Source organism: Bicyclus anynana, chromosome 13 (assembly GCF_947172395.1).
Source record: "Bicyclus anynana chromosome 13, ilBicAnyn1.1, whole genome shotgun sequence".
Taxonomy (NCBI): Eukaryota; Metazoa; Arthropoda; class Insecta; order Lepidoptera; family Nymphalidae; genus Bicyclus; species Bicyclus anynana.
The window spans coordinates 4,810,489-4,829,492 of NC_069095.1; the positions used below are offsets into that span (position 1 = coordinate 4,810,489).

Below are 19,004 nucleotides of genomic sequence, written 5' to 3' on the forward strand. Positions count from 1 at the left end.
AGTCTTTAATCCAAACGGAAGACACGTCCATTGAAAATGTCCTTCTTGTGTAACAAAGCCAGTTTTGTATCTATCTTCTATTTTCAAAGGAATTGACCAAAAGGCTGAATTTATGTCAAAAGTAGAAAAATATTCGCAATTCACAGCTTTGATCATTAAATCTTCAATCAACGGAAATGGTTGTGATTGGGGAATAACAATTTTGTTCAAATCTCTAAAATCTATACATAGCCTTGTTCTCTTACCGTCTTCTTTTTTATATGCTAAAGTAACTGGGGCAGCAAATGGGCTATAAGATTCCTCAATTAAATTATTTTTTAATAATTTTGATATTTGGCTTTCTATTTCAATTCTGTCTTCAGCTGTACATCTGTAAGGACGTTTGCAACAATATTTATCTACACTTAAATCAATATGTGCTTCATAATCCCGTACAGTGCCGATATCATATTTATCCTTAGCAAACACTTGTTTATATTTTTCTACCAACTTATCGATTTCTGATTGTTGGGATAAATCAAGATGATTAACCAATATTTCAAAATTTGCCGTGTCAATATGTTCATTGAAATTCACTTCGTATTTATTTATGTCTTCATTTTCTTTTGGATCATTAAACTGTACGATTTTTAGTTGTTCATTTTGCATCAACTTGAAGTTTTTAATACAATCTAGTCCAATCAAAAAGTCATAATTAAAATTTTCATTATCTATTATGAAGATATCCATAACTCTTTCTATATTGTATATTTTTATTTTAAGTTTTATTATACCTTTTGTTTTCTTCTCACCATTAATAGTTTTCAAGCTTACTATTTGTGTATTCTTTGAATTTTCATTTTTCTGTATTTTTAACAATTTTGCATTAATCAATGATACATTTGAACCTGAATCATAAATTCCAGAAATATCTAACGTATCATTCAATAGTAACTTTACTTTTATTAATGGTGGCACATCTAGTTTTTTGGACTCTCTTCATTCAGTTCAACTTCCAATTCAGAGTTATTTACAGTTTTAACAACTCCTGTTTTATCTTTATCCTTAAACCAACAATTTTCTATTAAATGGTAACGTTTCCCCTTTTTTTCTTTCACACATATGGGGCATGGTTTTATTTGTTCCTTTTTATTTAATTTAGTGTCAGAGCAAATACTGTTTTTATTATCATATTTATTATTTCTTACAAGGTGTTCCAATTTCCCAATTTCATAATAAAGATCCTCAGTACTTTTTAAAGCTGCTCGATCAATCTGATCCCCCACATAATTCGGTAATCCAACCGCTATAAGGTCAATAAGTGTTTCGGTATCAATTGATTTCCTTACTTCCAGTAAAAGTTTTTCTTTTTTTAAACCATATGCAAGTAATGAACCTGTTTGATATTTAAAGGACAGAGCATATCTAATGGGTGACAATCCTTTGTTTGCAAATGTTTCACAAAAACTTTTTTCCCATTTGTCCCATTTTGATTCTATTGTATGTTTCATTATCATACAACTATACCAATCGACACTAGATTGCTCCATAAAATTTTTTAAAACTTTAATTTTCTTTATATCTTCTTTTATGTCAAAACGTTCACATTCTTTATTAAAATCCTTTAGCCATTGATAAGCATTTGAGTTTCTATCATTGAATTTTTCAATCATGAAATCTTTTGCAATATTTCCTAAATTTTGATTTTCAGGTTTGTTTTTTCTTTCTTCAAGCATTTTTTCTAACAATTTTTCTAGTAAACCACTAGGTATAATTTCGGAATAGTTTAGCATTTCTTCGAGATAAAAATCATAAAATTGTACATTTTGCTCCGCATCCAAATAAATATCTTTTATTTCCTTAGTTAAGGTTATCCAGACTTTTCTCGTTTGGTATCTTTTATTCAAGGATTTTTTTACCTTAATAAAGTTTGGAGTATTATAAATTGTTTGGTGGAGATTTACCGGCTGATATTCCTCTGGTATACTGAAAGTCTTACCATCAGGTGTGGCAATCGAAGTTACACATATTGCGTTTGATTTTCCATCACTTGTTGGTTTTACTTCAAAATCAAACCTCAGTTTCTCCATTTTTCGTAAAATAGTTAATAAATGTTGTTTTATAATGATAATTATTTCACATGAATGTGATAGTAGTAATAAAAGCTTGTTTGTGTTTCTATAAATAAAATATAATTGTTATTTACAATATTAAGTTTTACATTAAATAATTAAATTAAATACTAAACTAAAACTTACCTATAAATAAAATATAAAAACAACATTCAAAGCTATTATTTACATCTACTTTATATTTTAATAAAAATTTTAATGTTTTGCTGTTAAGTCAATAATAATGTTTCGAATATTTAAAATGTGACAATGTCATGAAAAAAAAAGTAAATTACCAAAAAGAAATAATATTAAAGAGGTTTTCTTTTTACATATATATTTATACTTTGATGCGGTTTAAAGTAATAGACTTAGAACATAGGAGTTAATGGTGGATTTAAATTGGTATTTCCCTGATAGGTGTTGCGATGACAACTCACTACACAACAAGTCGTATTTATTGGAACGTCTTGGAAATTTGGGAAACCTCAAGAGGAAAGTTTCATTGTATTTGTATGGTATAGAAAACCTTTTTGTTAATTACTCAAACAGAGGAAAGGATCCTTCCTTTACTCTGTTATAGCATACAAATACAATAGGTAAATACCTACCACAGCATAGGTACGACGAGGAGTATTATTCCAGAAATAACATGGATGTCCACTATTATTTATTATCGAGGACATACAAAAGAAGTGTGTGCGAATATATTGGAATACGTGACATCACGTTTATCTACGAGCAGAACCTTCGCTAGCGAAATTTCAACGTGATTGATGATATGTTGTAGAAGGTATAAGCGTCGTATGGACTGACGGGAACGGATTTATATGGGCTCATATTGCTTAATATTGTTTTAGTAGAGTTTATCGCCCAACGTTGATACTCGTATATATATACGAGTATATATAATACATCTGTTTATTTCAACCTTAATGCTCTATGTACTCTAAGATCCATATTAGGAACGAACTTTACACTTTTTATGCAATTAACAGATTTTTGGATGAAAAGTGTTTTATATCAAATTTAGTGCATTAAAAAGCATTATTTAATGCATAAATATTGCGACTAGATTGCCTAAAATTTTCCTGGTCAAACTATTTGGCCAGGAGTTTTGAGGCAACCCACTCGCAATATATTATAACATCCTAATTTTGATATAAAACACTTTTCACCCAATAAACAGATAGGCGAAGTTCGTTTCTAATGGCAGGCGTCTAGAGATATGCATCGGACGCATCACATCAAATGCATTTTAGTATTCTTTGTATAGAAAGTCATACAAGTGCGTTCACAGATTCGCATCACTCGTATAGTATCGAACGCATTATATTTACCGTAAATTAAAAATCCGTTTGATGCAATGTGTCCGATACGTACGATGCGGATCTGTGGACGCCTGCCATAAATTGGATCTTCTACTATTAGCTTATTGGTTGTTTGTGTAACTCTACTAGCCAAGTAGCCAATGGGCTGTTAGACCATCTAAGGCTGTTGAAGTTGAACAAGTCAAAGCGAAACTTGGCTCTAGATAGACTAAGTTACAGTTAGCGCCCTCAGTTGCGCCTCGCCATACATCGGTTCTAACTTCTGTAGATACCAAGGACTTTTTATATGTGAAATTCTTGGTAGATACTATATCAAGTGTAGACATCTCGATATCAGAAGTATGTTGTGATTTTCACAATGACGTTATTTAATCCGCTTAAGCGTAACTTAAGTTCTTTATGTTCTGTGATTATAACATTCTAACGATTTTTACTCCCAAAGTTTTCACTGTACATACGTATTTGATACGGTAAAGTCAAACATAGTAGATACCAAATCATCAATCTGCGAAATCTAGTGACATTTTCAGTTGTCGCATTTCGGATCATCTATATCATTAATCTATGAATCTATGGCATTATTTTAACCATTTTGACAATTAAAGATCAAAAAATAATTAATAAACAATAGCTGTACATAAATCTCACAATGAAGAAATCAGCACCAAGTAAGAATACCTTAGTAGCTGCTGAGGTCACAAGTTGTAAAAGCACTTTTATGCTAACGTTTGCAGTGCAAATAATTGGGATAGATGCTTGGCAAGACTCGGGTGAGGAACAACTAAGTTTAGGTCCCTATCAGCAAGCGATGAAACTGCAATATCAGTTATATCCTGGACAATCTTTTGAGCTAGATATACTCATATGGCCTCACGTAGCTAAGGTACTTATTCCAAAGCAACATACCCTTCTTATTCGGGTATTTTAAACATGACCAATAGTTTCCTCTGTAATTTGGCTTGATCGGTCTGACTCCTTGACCGTGAATCTATTAGAGCTTGCTTAATATTTAATCACATAATGAAGAAGGTAGGTAGTTAGATATGTTAGCTTTCAGAACAATAATAAAACTCATTATGTATTTTGTATACATAAATAGTTTTATTATTACAAGATTAATTATAAATGCTAATGTGGATTTGTTGTTACGTTTTCATGCCTAAACCACTAAAACAATTTTAATTTTTTTCCACCAATGGAAAGCTACAATATCAGCGAGCTTGAGCTTTTTTATCCCCGTATTATCACGGGAAATGTATTAATAGTGTACCTATATACACCAATTCCATAATATGTTTGTGGTACTTTTGTAACATAAAACTAAGCCTTGAATATTCTAAAACACGTCCATAGCTAAGAGGAATCCGACCCAACTTACAACTTACGCGGTGTCATTATTTCTCCATTCATAATTATTTACAGATTTGGTGTGGAAGTCAGTATGGTTATATAAGAACGTGGCAATTTTTGGAAGAACGTTGGCTAACTTTTTCTATTCGACATGCTTTTCCAGTTAGAGTTCATAATATGATAAATCACATTGTAACTGTTACATGTACTATGGGATCTGGAAGTCTTGGAGCTAAGTGAGTAGACAAGAGACATCTTAAACTACAACTATATAGTATAAAATACATTGTGGAAAAGGCAAAGTATCGGACAAAATGTTATTTTTAACCGATTTCAAAAAGGAGGAGGTTTTCAAGATCGATATGTTCTGTTTTTTATTTTATTTGTTTTTTATTACACATCTAAATAATAGATTCTCCAGAATTGGGGGCCTTTTGACAGATAACGACTGTCTAGGTGCAGGACTTATGTAGGTACGCTACTTATGCCTGAGACAAGCACAGGACGTAACGTCCATCTTTAGTTGTGATAAATTATCTTCCACTTCATTTTATTTCTTTATTCCCTTCTTCTACTTCCGCTACTCCTTTGATTTTGATTTTATAATTAGGTACATAAACAAATTACTGAAGGATACACAAAATGTGCAGAGGCGACCTTAGACTCTGAAAAATGGAAGCGTGATCTGAAAAAACGAGGCAAATTCAATTCATTTGCTAAATGTCTGCCGGGCAACCTTTGAGATAATGAGATCGAATGACGGAAACGTGGGGTAGTGCAAGAATTTAAATATTAAGTATAAAAAATATCTATACTAATATTATAAAGCTGAAGAGTTTGTTTGTTTGGTTTGAACGCGCTAATCTCAGGAACTACTGATCCAATTTGAAAAATTATTTCATTGATAAATAATCCATTTATCAAGGAAGGTTATAGGCTATATTTTATCCCCGTATTCCTACGGGAACGGGAACCACGCGGGAGAAACCGCGCGGCGTCTACTAATATTATAATAAATAATAACCGACGCCCCGCGGATTTATCCGCGTAGTTTCTGTGATTGACACGGGGATAAAATATAGCCTATGACACTCAAAAACAACGTTTCAGCTTTTTAGTGGTAAAAGAATTTTAAAAATTGGTTTTCGTAGATCCAGAGATTACCCCCTATAATTTTACCTCTTTATAATATTAGTACAGAATGAGTATTTTAAGCGTAAATAACAAATATTAATATTTTATTTTAAATTTCAGTGCAAAGAACGATAAAAATTCTGAAGTACTATTGCCACCGCTAAAATTTGGAGAGCGGAGATATTTCGGACCAGTTTTAGAAGCTGAAGAAACTAACGAACAATTTATACAAAAAACTTTATGGAATCGGGTTCAGGAACATATACCTGCTTCTTATTTAGACGGAATTTTCGATACGCCCTTTTATACTACAGGTTTGTTTCAATTAAAAAAGCTATATCATCATTATCATTGACAGCCAATGGACGTCCACTGCTGGATATAGGCCTCTTGCATGGACTTCTAAACAAAACGGTCTCGTGCCGCGAGCATCCAGCGGCTCCCTCAAACCTCCTTGAGGTCCTCGGTCCTCCTAGTGGGGGGTCTACCAACACTGCGCTTTCCGAGGCGGGGTCGCTATTCCAGCACCTTAGGACCCCGACGTCTATCGACGCTTCGATCTATGTGGCCTGTCCTTTGCCACTTCAGCTTCATAACTCGCTGACTTTATCAGTGACTTTAGTTCTTCTGCCGATCTCCTCATTTCTGATTCGATCACGCAGAAAAACCACAAGCATAGCTCGCTCCATCGCCCGCTGATTGACTTTGAGCCTTTTTATATCATATAATATGTTTAAAAAACAAGAATTTTAAAATAATTTGTAATGATTTAGATGTAAGACACCAAGATACAATATTGTCTGAAGTACAAGAAAGTATACTTAGTAAATGTCACGCGGTTGAAGATGAAACTTTTCCAGCTGAATCTGAAGATATATTAATAAATAAAGGAAAGGATACCAAAAACCCCAAAGATAAGAAAAAAGTAGTAGAAGAACATAAAGAAAAATTCGCAATTTTTTTATCCGGAGATAATATACTAGCTGGTAATAAGTTCTTATAACATTTTCCTAATCATGTAGTTTAATATACTCGTCACGTCATCAACCCATATTCGGCTCACTGCTGAGGTCGAGTTTCCTCTCAGAATGAGAGGGGTTAGACCAATAGTCCACCACGCTGGCCCAATGCGGATTGGCAGACTTCACACACGCAGAGAATTAAGATAATTCTCTGGTATGCAGGTTTCCTTACGATGTTTTCCTTCACCGATTGAGACACGTGATATTTAATTTCTTAAAATGCACACAACTGAAAAGTTGTTAATATACTCACAACTTGTTAAATAATTTTATTAGTGATACGCTTTTATTATATAACTAATATTATTAATTTAAAAAATTCTAACAACACTTAAAGCCAACTGTTTTGTAACATTGATTAGGAGCGGGAAGAATCGTAGCCTTTGAAACTATTGGTGAACGTCCACTTGAACAGAGTTCAATCATTGTGATAATTTCTAGTAATAATTTACCAGCCGAAGATGACCTTCCGATAATATTTGTGAATGTAGAAACTTTGCATGACATCCCTATCCAGGAACTTAAAAAGTTAAGGTAACGCTGAAGATAAACTATTAGCAATAAGGCATAATTATAATTTACTTAAAAAAACTTAATTCACTTTTATGCTCAGAATTTCCCAAATTTTTACGCGCTGGAAAATCGGAGAACAAAAACACGATTCCATGAAACAGAATGTTAAATTATCAAATAATATTCAAATTAATGACCATCATACAGTACCTCTACAGTATTCTAATGCATCTGAAATTACTGCATTCTTTTTAGACAATCCATTTGAAATACAGGTAATTTAATATAATATTGTAATATTGATTCTTTGTTCAAATCAAGCAAAAACCTAATTACATATTTCTTTTTAAATTATTGTAATTGTTGTTGTGTTGTGTAGTGTTAAGGAAATAACGTAAACTTGAGCTTTAGACATCCCCATACTTATGAGGATGTCGTATGGGGATGTCTAAAGCTCGAAATTAATTGATTTGATACTGTACTACTACTGATAGTGACTAGTAAGTTTCTCAAACTTTCCTTTATTTAAGATATGTGGACATCAATCAAAATCAACCCAGCACAATGGAAGTTTATTTGGAAATAATAAAAACGATCTCAATTTCGGGTATGCATTACCTTCTAAGACACACAATCCGAGGCTTGATGAAGAAGTGGTAATCGCTGTTACAAAAATTGATGCCAGCTCGTTAGCCAAACAAACTAACGGATTTGTTAGAGGAGAGTTTTGTGTTTACCCTCTGAAATCGTCTTTAGTAGATAAAGATCGAAAAGATAATTGCACAAATGATGTAAATGGAATAAAACAACCTATTGAACCTGATGCTATTATACAACCTTCGGTAATTTTAAAAGCACAGATGACTCTAGATGCATCAATAGGCGTGGTTGGATGCCGACCACATAGGTTGACTCGTAGATACCTGAGATTTTATTGTTGTGCTAGAGATTCCCAGGCTTCAAATTCTTTGTTACAAAAAATTCTGGAAATAAACAGAAATGCTGTGGCATCTGAGGACATCAATGATTTGTTAACAGGTTTTGCTTTAGACACAATCGATGAAATTGTATTTTATGTCGAAGGCCAGAAAGACGGGCCAATTCTAATAGTTGCGACTCTTTCTGAATCCTATCCTGAAATGAGTTCATTATACTCATGTTCAGATCTTCACGTCGATAGAATTTATACTGGTATTAAATTACTACATTGTTATTGAAAATATTTTTATTTGTATATACTATGCTGAATATACCTACTACTTAACTATTTTGCAGATATGTTATCATCCGACACGCCATTTTATGTTTTGAAGATGTTAGTTCCATTAAATACTCTTTTAGCTTGTCCACAAGTCTACGTCAAGCCGTCATTACCTTTGCCGACTAAATCTGTAAGTTATTATTTCAGAAACTATATTTTGGAACCCAAAATTTGGTCTTGGTAGGTATTTAACATTTTTTTAGTTTACTATCATCGAAGTTTTTATTCATTCTTATTTTTTTTTCCTGTGCTATTTCTGCCACGAGTATTATGAGTATTTTACATCTGTACCAAGAGTGATGATTCTTCAATTGTAATTGTAATCTATGATTACTAGATTGGCTTATTAGAATACCAGAGACTGATTTACTTACTGATTTCTATCCTGCTGTATCCTAAAAGACAAGTATACTTGGAGTAAAAATAATGATATAAAGTGTAGGTACTAAATATTGTACTTTTGTATCTGATAATAATCTTACCTTACAGGCATTGTTAAAAATTGGACGCTTGATGGCAAGTAAATTCAATATAGCTCCTTATAAAAGTGAGATGCCGACTAATGAAGAATTAAATAGTTTTAGGCTTGAGTTATGCGTCCCGTCTCGTCCACACGAAGATAATTTAATTTCAGGAGCAAGGAACTAGTGCTTGCAATAAAATTATTGATAATGTTTTTTTTTTATTTAATTTGCAGTACCTAGTTTCTCAATTCGATGGTTTGATATAATTTTAATTAGCAATATACGGTATTTTATTTTTCGGTAGCAATAGTGCTTTTAGAAAAGCTCAAATAACTTGAGCTTTCGTTCGGCTGTGTGGTGATTATCTATGGTCGGATATATTAGATGCTAGACTTTAGATAGTAAAAGTAGAGACTGAAACCGACTTCAAAGTAATAATTTGAAAAATAGGAGGGCAATGAATTTCCAGTCAGCTCCGGGCGGCGAAAATCAAACTAGTTATAAACGAACTATATCCAAAGTAAATAAATAAATTATAATACTTTCAAAATATTGCCTTTCTTTGATTTGCTAACTAGCCAACGATGACTCTATTGAAAATTTAAAAGCTTGACTTCATGCTAAATAGCTTTAGAGAAACTTTGACTCCAATTGATTTGTTCATTACCCAAAAATAAGATTAATGGCAAATTCCTTTTAAGAGCTTACTGAAATTGACGCAAGAGAAAACTTTCCTAATTCAATAGGCACGATTCTACGAAAAACAAACACTTGGCTTTTAACTTAACTAGGTACCTAACTTCTTAACTATTTAGGTATGCACTATCATTGAGTAATTGCCTCGTTGCCTGAACTCTTTGGTACAGTGGTTAGCCTATATGTCTTCGGACCACGAAGACCTGGGTTCGAGTCCTTGGTTGAGATATAACAATTAAATTAAATTACAATAATTAATTGGTTAACCAGTAAAGGTATCCGTAGCAATCTGGCATGGACCTCAAAAATTAAAAAATAGTAATTTTATTTACGAGTAGGAAACGATTTGTAGCTACATGGCGGCTACGTTTGTACCATAGATACTGTACTGTAAATTGTAATGCGTTTCGCAACTCGTGCCATTTTTCTGAGGGCATAGATTTACGATTCGGTACAAGTACATTATAATTCTATGGTGGGGGTACCCCGTCAATTCTTCAATGAAGACATTACCTATCAGTCATACAATGGTTTTCTCGGAATAAATAAATTAATTAAAATAATTCAGAACTTTATAGGTTGTTCTGACAATGAACAAACCAGAACAAACAATGAAATTCAAACCCTAGTAAAACTTAAAACTTGATGGTTTGTGATGTAAATATAATTCCTCTGATGTTTAAGTTTTTAACCTGTAACCCATATATTAAAAATACTCTGTGCACTCGTAATTGTCAATGTCAATGCCAAAAATAGTGTCAAAAAGTTGAAAACTCAATTTCTCGACCAAAACAAAAGTTCAAAAATTCAATATTTGAGCTGAAAAACTGTACGTACCACACAAAAACCCAAGATGTATAAAAAGTGTAATTGCGCATATAATAATTATTCTAATATAATTAGTTTACGAATACTTTATTGCTCTTTGAGTTTGAATTGAATACCTCATAATTTCATCTAGCTTTGTTGGTAAATAGTTTACTTAAATTTAAATTGCAGTGCCGAAAACTTACTTTATTTTAAGCATTTCTTGATGATTTTACAATAAATACGTGTAATTAACAATTATTTTTATATTTCCAGAAGTTAACTTGTTTCTATATTGTGACAGAATTTTTGAAGTGGCAAAAATGAAGAATCATTCACTTACATATTTAAAAATGTTTCTATCAAGAAACTTGTGAGTATCCCTTTTTAAAACTAATTTACATTTTGTCTTCATTAGCCTCGGCACATGCAGATTTTGGCCTATAAGCAATCACCCTGCTCCAATGATGGTTGGTGAACCTAATAGTAATAATATCTAATAATAACAAAGTAATATCTACAAGTGTTATTGTGAAGAACTATTAATAATAATGTTGACTGTTGGCTGTTGGATACTAGCCAACATGCTATGTTCTTCTTTCCTGGGCCTTTTCTGCATTTGACCACTTATATGTCATGTGTATGTTGTAACTATGCTCTGTTATTCATGAAATAATATGATAATCATTTGTAATATAGGATTACTCCTAGCTGGGGCCAGTTTTGTATTTTTTATATTCTAAATTAGCTCTTGGTTGGGCCTCATAGCCCAGTGGATATGACCTCTGCCTCCGATTCCGGAGGGTGTGGGTTCGAATCTGGTCCGGGGCATGCACCTCTAACTTTTCAGTTGTGTGCATTTTAAGAAATTAAATATCACGTGTCTCAATTGGTGAAGGAAAACATCGTGAGGAAACCTGCATACCAGAGAATTATCTTAATTCTCTGCGTCTGTGAAGTCTGCCAATCCGCATTCTGCCAGCGTGGTGGACTATTGGCCTAACCCCTCTCATTCTGAGAGGAGACTCGAGCTCAGCAGTGAGCCGAATATGGGTTGATGACGTGAAGATATTTAACACTCCAGCAACCTGCAACTATCAAGTAATCTTACAATGTTGCAGCCTAGGGAACTCTTAGAGGGGTCCTCTTTGCAGATGTCCGTAGAATTCAACCATCTGCCTTATTACAGTTATCATCAGCTCGTACTTGCAGTTTGCTCTCTCCAGCACTTGAGCATTTGAGACAAAGTGATTCCATGAGATTTTCAACATTTTCCTTAATGCCCACATCTCAAATGCTTGCAAGCATCGACAATACTGCTTTTTCAGGACCCACATTAAACAGCCATATAAAAGACTGGACCAAACGTATCATTTTAAAATGCAATATCTGGTCAAAAATTAAATTTTGGGATTGCAGAGTACTTTGGATATTTTACTAAAAGCAGATTTCCTTGTCTTGATTCTACATTTTATTTCTTCTACATGGTCCAAGTTTGAAGTAAAATATCACCTTAAATATTTAAATTTATGTGCAGCTGCTACCTAGTAATTTATATTTTTTTATTTATTGAGTTTTGTTTTCAGATCATCACAGGGATATAAATGTCCTTCAAGAGCATTTGCAACGCTTAACAACAAAACAGCAATAAAAGAAACAACAATAGACCAAAGTCATGTGGACAAGCATAGCAAGATTGCCAAGGAGTGGTGGGACCCCAATGGGAAAATGATAGCACTACATAGTTACAATTTGCTTAGGTAACCATAATTTCATTTTGCTTCTATTATTCTGTGATAGCCCAGTGGATATGAATCCGGTCCAGGGCATGCACCTCCAACTTTTCAGTTGTGTGCATTTAAAGAAATTAAATATCATGTGTCTCAAATGGTGAAAGAAAAACATTGTGAGGAAACCTGCATACCAGAGAATTTTCTAAATTCTCTGCGTGTGAGTGAAGTCTGCCAATCCACATTGGGCCAGCGTGGTGGACTATTGGCCTAACCCCTCTCATTCTGAGACAAGACTCAAGCCATATATTAACCCATCAACCCATATTATCACCCCATGGGTTGATAATGATGTCTATTATTTTCTCTGTTCTCTTCAATCTACTTCTCTATTTTTTCTCTGCCTATCCCAATTTCTTCTGTGTATCTACTGTCTATATTAAGTCAATAATGTTTCCAGAATGTACAGTACTTAGGGAATAGGTAGTAAGATGAATATTTTAGCATTCCATGTATTCACTGTGTGGGTGAGGGGTCCATCGCTTGGCAGAGAGAAATACTCCGAGCAGAGCACTGGACTTGTGAGTTGTGAGTGTGTAGGGTTAAGGAATTCCTTGACAATCAATTAACACTACCCTTCTCTGCTTGTGTTTTACTCCCTGCCTAGCCTGTTCTAACATAAAACTTGCCGTAGTTCTAAGTAGGCCAAGATCAAGGTATAGGTATTACTGGAACACAAAAATAGGCCTGATGTTTAAAATGTCAGTTTTTGCAAGGAACAGCAAAATAAATCATTCGTTCAACCTCCATAATAAACTTGGTCCTACATAAATGCCTCATTTTGTCCTTTTTCACCAGGGTCCCCTATATACGAGATGGTCTAGTCATTGAGGAGCCTTTTAAAAGAACTCTAACACCTTTGTCTAATAAGAAAATATTGGATGTAGGATGCGGCGGAGGTATACTATCAGAGGTAAGATATTTCACAATACTATTCACATGACGATATTGTTCATTGTTCAAAAGAAATTTCGTTTTGTTTTTTAAACCATCTTTTAATTAAACCAGATTATAAAACATTGGTTTAATAGTTTCAAAGTCTATAATCGATAATAATATAGATTTTGGATTTTCATGATTAAAGTAAATAGATGATGCAGTATCATAATGACTGGAGCTGATGGCTTAATATACTCTTAACATAGCATTTTCTCGTATATATACTGAGAAATTTCAAACAGGGTAAAATTTTAAATTGACAATTTTAATGAAAATGAATGCTTAATATTAATTTACGTATAACTGTTATAAAATAAATAAACTTTGAATGACCTTTGCTCTACCTAGACTTATGATGTTTAGATTTATAGCCATTTTATAACCGTCAGTAAAATTCTGTAAAATAAAAAATACATAGATATTTGAATTTTCTTTGATGTTTCAGGCAATCGCCAGACTTGGGGCGAATGTTACGGGAATAGATGCCAGCAGTGAATTGATTGAGCTCGCCTCTGATCATTGTAAACTAGATCCAAAATTAGTTGACAACAGGCCGTCCTACCATTGCACTACAATTGAGGTAAATTTACACAATATTTATTTATGCCACTGTCGTGTAATGAGGACCACTGTAGCAGAGTAAAGCGCATGAGTGATTTGGCAGCACGAGTACTACAATGGTTTATTATGTGCAGTGGCATACAATACTTCTTCTAAAACTATGATAAAAGAAATAATGATGAACTAATTTAGGAATTGTAAAAATAATTTGTTGTCTCCATAGTCATCAGTTGCTGTTAATTTTTCCACAAAAACAAACATTTATTTAAATTATTTTTTATCTATATATCCATCTATGGCCCCAAAGTAAGCATAGCTTCTGATATGGAATAGGTGATTATTGTATATTACCATCAATCTCCTATTAAAAATTTGAAAGAGGATGATTTAAAAGGGGATGTACAGTCAGCGACAAAAAACGTCCCCACTCATTGAGTGCCAAACACAACTTCTTGGCACTAAATACAAGTTTAGGTATATAGGTTTGAAGTTAGGCATTTGCAAATTCAACCTTAAACACAATTCTTAGGGTTGAATTTGCTCTGATTTTGGGATTTTATCGAATATTGGACTATATTTAAAGGTCTTTAGGTATAATTTTCTTTACCAATAATTCTATTCTTGCGTTCTTTTATTGAGGTCAATGTCACCTTTGCTCATCACACTAATAGTCTTCCAACTGTGCGAATAGAATCCACGGTTGTGGGTGCAGAATACAGTTCCTACCCATTGCACCACGCGACCGTCAATCTGTTTTACTTTCTACATGTTGTTTGCACTAGACTCTAAAACTACTCAACGGATTATCGTACGGTTTTGCAATTGAAAATTTGTTTCAGGTAGGTGATCTTGTAGGGAAATAGTTACCTATCCTTGAAATACAGAAGGTACAGAGGCACAAAGCCGCCCACTTTAATATGACGCGAGTATATTAAAGTGGGCGGATAATTGTGCCTCCGAGTATATTGTAAAACTTTGCTTGTGAAGAAAGTATCATATTGTTTTTAAAAATCAGGAAACCAATTTAGTATCGTATTAAGATTATATTTTTAAATCAACCTTACATCTTAACATCCTCATTTTTTCGTCGCTGTTACAAATTCGAATGAAACAACAAACCTTTTTTTCTTCATCAAAGAAGTTTATTTTAATGATGCGAGTTGTAAAATTTATACTTTAGTATATCGCAAAAATAATTATTAACTTTTGTGTAGTGAACATATCCGGTGCACTTCGTAGTTTAAACAAACTGAAATCCGTGATTGATTCTCTGCCGATTCGAAGGGCGTATGTTCGAATCCGGTCTGGGGCATGCACCTCCAACTTTTCAGTTATGTGCATTTTAAGAAATTAAATATAACGTGTTAACGCTGAAGTGAAAACATCGTGAAGAAACCTGCATACCAGAGATTTTTTTCCCTTTCACTCTGAGAGGAGACTCGTGCTCATCAGTCAGCCGAATATGAGTCGATAGCGTAGGTAACATCCGCTTAAAACGGATTTTGCGAAAGGGTCGGATTAAGGAGGTGGACGGACGAATGAACAGACGAAGTCGCGATCGATCGATCGATCGGTCTGATAACTATTATTATATTTTTGATTTTAGCTTTTTGTTAGCATTGTTTCTACTAAGCTGGCAATTGCCCAGAGATCGGTTTTATGTCAACAAGGCGCGGTTTAACGTGCTCGAGCGAACACTGTCGGGATTAGGTAACTGTTAGCCGCTCTCTTATTATAGGCCTTTGTTTATGCTTGATTAGGCTTATTTATATTACTTACCTGTTCTTTATAATAAGATTATTTTTTTTCGAAAATTTAAATTTTATTTTCTGCTACTTATTTGTTTTAAGTATATATCTACTGATTTTTTTTTTGGAAAATTGTGTTTGATTATTTTTATCTGCACATTACACTAGGTATATCATTATGATAGCATACGCCGCACGGTTTAACCCCTGTTCCCGTATAAAATATAGCCTAAAGCGACCGGGGATAGTATATATTGTAATGTACTTCATACTAATATATAAGTTATATCTAACTTAAATTACGTGGCCCTGCCACAGACAACCTTTTGTGTACAAATAATACAGAAAAAATTAACATATGTTAGAGTACAACAATATACGCGAAGTGGTATAAAATTACCAATTTATTTTTTTGCGCTATATTCAAATACCAATGAAACACATAACATACAAAATAACCATATTTAACAAAAATCATATCTTAAAAATGTTAATTACGACATTGAAAAAACTACCTTAAAAAAAATTCGAAAAAAAGACTTATTTACTAAAAGGTTTTTTTAAACTAATCTACTAAGATTTAGTTAATCAATAGTAATATGTATATAGTTCTTTTGAATTTGATCCATTAATAGGGTGGTTGACTCATATCGAATTTAATATAAACAATATTAACTTGTAGTACATAAGAATAAGGGTCAGAAATATATCGATATTAATGAATAAAAGTTATCGATATTAATATAACATAGTCATAGAAAAGTTAATTTAAAAATTATGTTTTTAATGAATTTTTCAGTCTTAATATATAAATGCGAAAGGTCATTCATTCATCACGATATCTCGAAAACAGCATGACGTACAAAGTTGAAATTTGGCAGGGAGGTAGTTCGTACGTAGTAGACGTCCACTAATTTATTTATTTATCTATTAAGTTTGCTAGCGACTTTTACATATTTTTACACATACAAAAAAATCAACTTATGAACTAACATGCTTAGCTTATGCAAAATCGTATTAAAGCAAACATTGCTTGCAAAACCACTTTCAACGATTAAGAACGTATTTTGCGAGAAGGCCAGATTAAGGGCGGACAAAATCGCAGGCGTCCGCTATTTTTCAATAAAATCGTCTCGAAAATATATATAATTTTTTATCTAGTAGAACGATAATAAACTACCCTATTAAGGGACATCCTGTACACTTCCAGGAGCACTCGCAAAGCTTCCCCGACCACTACGACGCGGTGGTGGCATCGGAGGTAATAGAGCACGTAGCGAACAAGGAGCTATTCGTCTCGTCCCTCGTCCGCGCAGTCAAGCCCGGGGGCAAGCTGTTCGTCACCACCCCCAATAGGACGAGGCCCATGCAGATACTCGGCATATGCGTAGCTGAGCATATCTTGCGAGTGGTGCCCGTCAATACGCATGACTACGAAATGTTCATTACGCCGAATGAATTGACGTTTTTATTAGAGAAGAGTGAGTATTGGTTTTTTGTTATAGGTTTTATTTAATTTAAGTGCTGGTTAATCTTCAAAAAATTCCACTAGTCGTTTTTTTATATTACAAAGGTATAATTATATTATAAAGGTTTACTGTATGGACATTGCAATTTCTAAATTAAAACAAAATTAACCTATTCAGGGCATGCATCTCGAACTTTTCAGTTGTGTGCATTTTAAGAAATTAAATATCACGTGTCTCAAACGGTGAATGAAAAACAAAACATCGTGAGTAAACCTGTATACCAGAGAATTTTCTTGATTTTCGGCGTGTGTGAAGTCTGCCAATCCGCATTGGGCCAAAGTAGACTATTGGCCTAACCCCTCTCATTCTGAGCTCTTGAGCTCAGCAGTGAGCCGAATATGGGTGATGATGAAACCTCCTATTTTTCAACTTATTTACTTACCACATTTTTTTTAAGAAACATTTGACATACCTTTAAAAATGTCTATTAGGTATACCCATTTCCCTCTAACTATTCGGAAAAAACTGTGTTAGGAGTGGGTACCCACGACAATAATCTAGCGTGCGGGGGTCGAACAACGACCTCTCGGGGATGAGTCCGGCCCCTTTAACATTGAGCTATTGAGGCTCTTTTATATTATAAACTTTTTTTGTTAATATTAGGCTGACGCCCGCGACTTTGTCTGATTTTTTCAGGAACAAAGTATAATCTATGATTTCCATTTTCATTATCATTGTTACAGACAACTGCCACGTGCAAGCTATCCACGGCATGATGTACTATCCAGTAGTTAACCGGTGGACATGGTCCAGTTCTACCACCTTCATGTACGCTTTGCAGGCAGAGAAACTTACAGATGAAGATTCTAATGTTTAATTGACTATACTTGGATATTTTTATTAGGAAATAATTCCAAGAAACTTATGCTAACTATTCTATACAAATCCTGCCCATGTGGAATGGTGGCAAGAATACTGGCTGTTGAGGATTATTCTTATATAGACTTTGGTGGGCTAATTTATTAAAAAAAAATCCGGACTGGTTATAGAGTAAAATGGACTTAATTGCCTTTATTTTAAGACTTAATATCGTGAGTTTCATGCCTGATATCGTTTCAAAGTTTAAAAAATAAATATAAAACTTTAAAATGAAGATATTGAAGTATTTTTGTGTAAAGAGAAGGTACTTTAAGCTAAGTTTAAAATGATTTGGTTGGATGTAATTTAAATAAATATAAATGAAAACGTATTTTAAAACGTAGTGTTATTGGTAAAAAGTCCTTGAATTTTTCAACCGACTTGTTATGTTTTTTTTTTAATATTTGTTACCTCATAACTTCGTAATTTCTTAACCAATTTTGAAAATTCTCTTTTTGTTTCAAAGAGAAGTATATTTCCACATTGGCTTCATTTAATTTCCATCGGTTCAGTTGGGTTGAAATGAAAATAAAGAAAATGCCCCACTGTGGCGCTTTCGTTCACTATGCTAGGACACACTAAAACAGAAAAATTAATATATTTTTTACAAAAAAATTTAACCGACTTTAAAATCACAAAATTAAACTAAAAAGCGAAAAATAACATCGTATGTGCTACCTTCTGATCATTCCAAGTCCAAATCTGGCTGGTGGGAGGCTTCGGCCGTGGCTAGTTACCACCCTACCGGCCAAAACGTGCCGCCAAGCGATTAGAACACCCAAAAATTAAAAAAAAAGTAAGTTTACCTTCTCTGTCTACGTTATAATAGGTAATATGAAAAGTTTACTTATTAGAGATGTAATAAAATATTATGTCACTAAAGTATATTTGTCTGACATTTCTTGTCATGT

General features: G+C 33.5%; 2 protein-coding genes across 4 annotated transcripts; both read left to right on the forward strand.

The window, feature by feature from the left end:
• The first annotated feature begins 4,044 nt into the window (after positions 1–4,044).
• LOC112057926 (uncharacterized) lies at positions 4,045–10,420 on the forward strand. The gene is made up of 10 exons (XM_052885131.1): positions 4,045–4,304; positions 4,844–5,007; positions 6,026–6,219; positions 6,679–6,891; positions 7,290–7,461; positions 7,541–7,715; positions 7,827–7,834; positions 7,946–8,631; positions 8,716–8,831; positions 9,191–10,420. Exons 1-10 carry the CDS (start codon positions 4,071–4,073, stop codon positions 9,347–9,349), a joined length of 2,121 nt encoding a protein of 706 aa, XP_052741091.1. The 5' UTR covers positions 4,045–4,070; the 3' UTR covers positions 9,350–10,420.
• Positions 10,421–10,569: 149 nt separating this feature from the next.
• On the forward strand, positions 10,570–18,432 carry LOC112057925 (ubiquinone biosynthesis O-methyltransferase, mitochondrial). 3 transcript variants are annotated; one of them, XM_024098536.2, is made up of 7 exons: positions 10,570–10,690; positions 10,945–11,041; positions 12,255–12,428; positions 13,257–13,371; positions 13,843–13,977; positions 16,917–17,187; positions 17,919–18,432. In XM_024098536.2, the coding sequence occupies exons 2-7, from the start codon at positions 10,992–10,994 to the stop codon at positions 18,050–18,052; spliced, it is 879 nt and encodes a 292-aa protein (XP_023954304.1). In that variant the 5' UTR covers positions 10,570–10,690; positions 10,945–10,991; the 3' UTR covers positions 18,053–18,432. The 3 variants fall into 3 exon arrangements, with proteins under 3 accessions (XP_023954304.1, XP_023954305.1, XP_023954306.1); XM_024098537.2 differs by having other exon boundaries at positions 10,690–10,830; XM_024098538.2 differs by lacking the exon at positions 10,570–10,690 and adding an exon at positions 10,709–10,727.
• The last annotated feature ends 572 nt before the right edge of the window (positions 18,433–19,004 follow it).